This window comes from Neopelma chrysocephalum, unplaced genomic scaffold, assembly GCF_003984885.1.
Source record: "Neopelma chrysocephalum unplaced genomic scaffold, ASM398488v2 Primary Assembly neopelma1_333, whole genome shotgun sequence".
In the NCBI taxonomy this organism is placed as follows: domain Eukaryota; kingdom Metazoa; phylum Chordata; class Aves; order Passeriformes; family Pipridae; genus Neopelma; species Neopelma chrysocephalum.
Window position 1 is genome coordinate 25,860 of NW_020897996.1, and position 1,279 is coordinate 27,138.

At 72.0% G+C, this 1,279-nt stretch overlaps 1 protein-coding gene across 1 annotated transcript in view; it reads left to right on the forward strand.

The window, feature by feature from the left end:
- Positions 1-828: 828 nt before the first annotated feature.
- Positions 829-1,279, forward strand: part of TARBP2 (TARBP2, RISC loading complex RNA binding subunit) — a 4,930-nt gene continuing 4,479 nt past the window's right edge. The window contains exon 1 of the mRNA XM_027705425.1: positions 829-882. Coding sequence (XP_027561226.1) covers positions 830-882 — 53 coding nt within the window. The 5' untranslated portion in view covers position 829. The remainder of the gene's footprint in view (positions 883-1,279) is intronic.

Consider the following 1,279-nt stretch of genomic DNA (forward strand, 5'->3'; position numbering starts at 1 on the left):
TACTGCACCGGGACCCCGATATGGCACCAGGAACCTCCCCGACATCGGGACCCCCCCGGCAGCAGCACCGGGACCTCCAGGAGCAGGACCGGCCCCCTCCCCCCGGTGCCCCCAGGACCCCCCGGCACCGGGCTCGCCCGACCCCAGCAGCACACGGGGCACCAGCGCAATCCAAGTACTTCCAGTACGAGTGTCCCGCTGTTCTCAGTGCTCCCAGTGCAACCCCAGTGCTTCCAGTCTGATCCCAGTATGGGTGTCACTCTGTTCCCAGTGCTCCCAGTGCAATCCCGGTGTTCTCAGTCTGATCCCAGTGCTCCCAGTAAAGGTGCCCCTGCGTCACCAGTGCTCCCAGTGTGATCCTCGTGGTCCCAGTCTGGGTCTCCCTCTGTCCCCAGTGCTCCCAGTGTAATCCCAGTGCTCCCAGTGCTCCCAGTATGCCTCTCCCTCCGTCCCCAGTGCTCCCAGTCTGCTCTCAGTGCTACTCCTCTGACCAGTGCCACCTCTGACGCACCTCCCTCACCGCCTGTCCCTGTCCCCACTGTCCCCGCCGTCCCCATTGTCCCCATTGAGGGGGAAACTGAGGCAGGACCCCCCTTCCCCTCCAAGAGTCACGTGACCCGCTTCCCGCCTCCTCCCCGCTCCCTCTGCCCCCTCCCTCCCCGCGCGGGGGATTGTGGGAACCGTAGTCCGCCGGAGGGGGAGGAGCCGCGTCGGCGCGCGGGGCGGGCGGCGCGGTCGGACTACGATTCCCAGACTCCCCCGCGCGGCGCTCGCCTCCCGTGATGCCGCGCGCCCCCTGGCGGCGCGGGCGGCGGCCGGAGCGGCGGGGATGAGCGAGGAGGGGGCGGGCGGGGCCCGGCGGAGCGGCGGCGCCTTCCCCAGGTACCGGGACCCCCCCGGGACCTCCCCGCGCCGGGCACCGCCCCCGCACCCGGCACAGACCCCCCCGCGCCGCGGGGGTGGCGGGCAGGGGGAAGGGGCGGCCTAGGCCGCGCCGCGGGGGAGGAGGGAGTGGGCGGCGGCGGAGGGGAGGGGCGGAGGGGGGACACACACGCGGGACTGTCCCCGTGTCGCCACACGAGGGAGGGAGGAGGGGGAGACAGGTGTGTCCCTGTGGGGTGTGGCGGCGGCATCACGGTCCCTGAGTCCCCGGTGGTGCCATCCCTGTCCCCGTGTGGCACTGCCACCCCCTTCCCCATGTGGTAGTGCCACCCCCATCCCGGTGTCCCCGGTGGTGCCACCTCTGTCCCCCTGTCCCCAGTAGTGCCACCCCCATCCC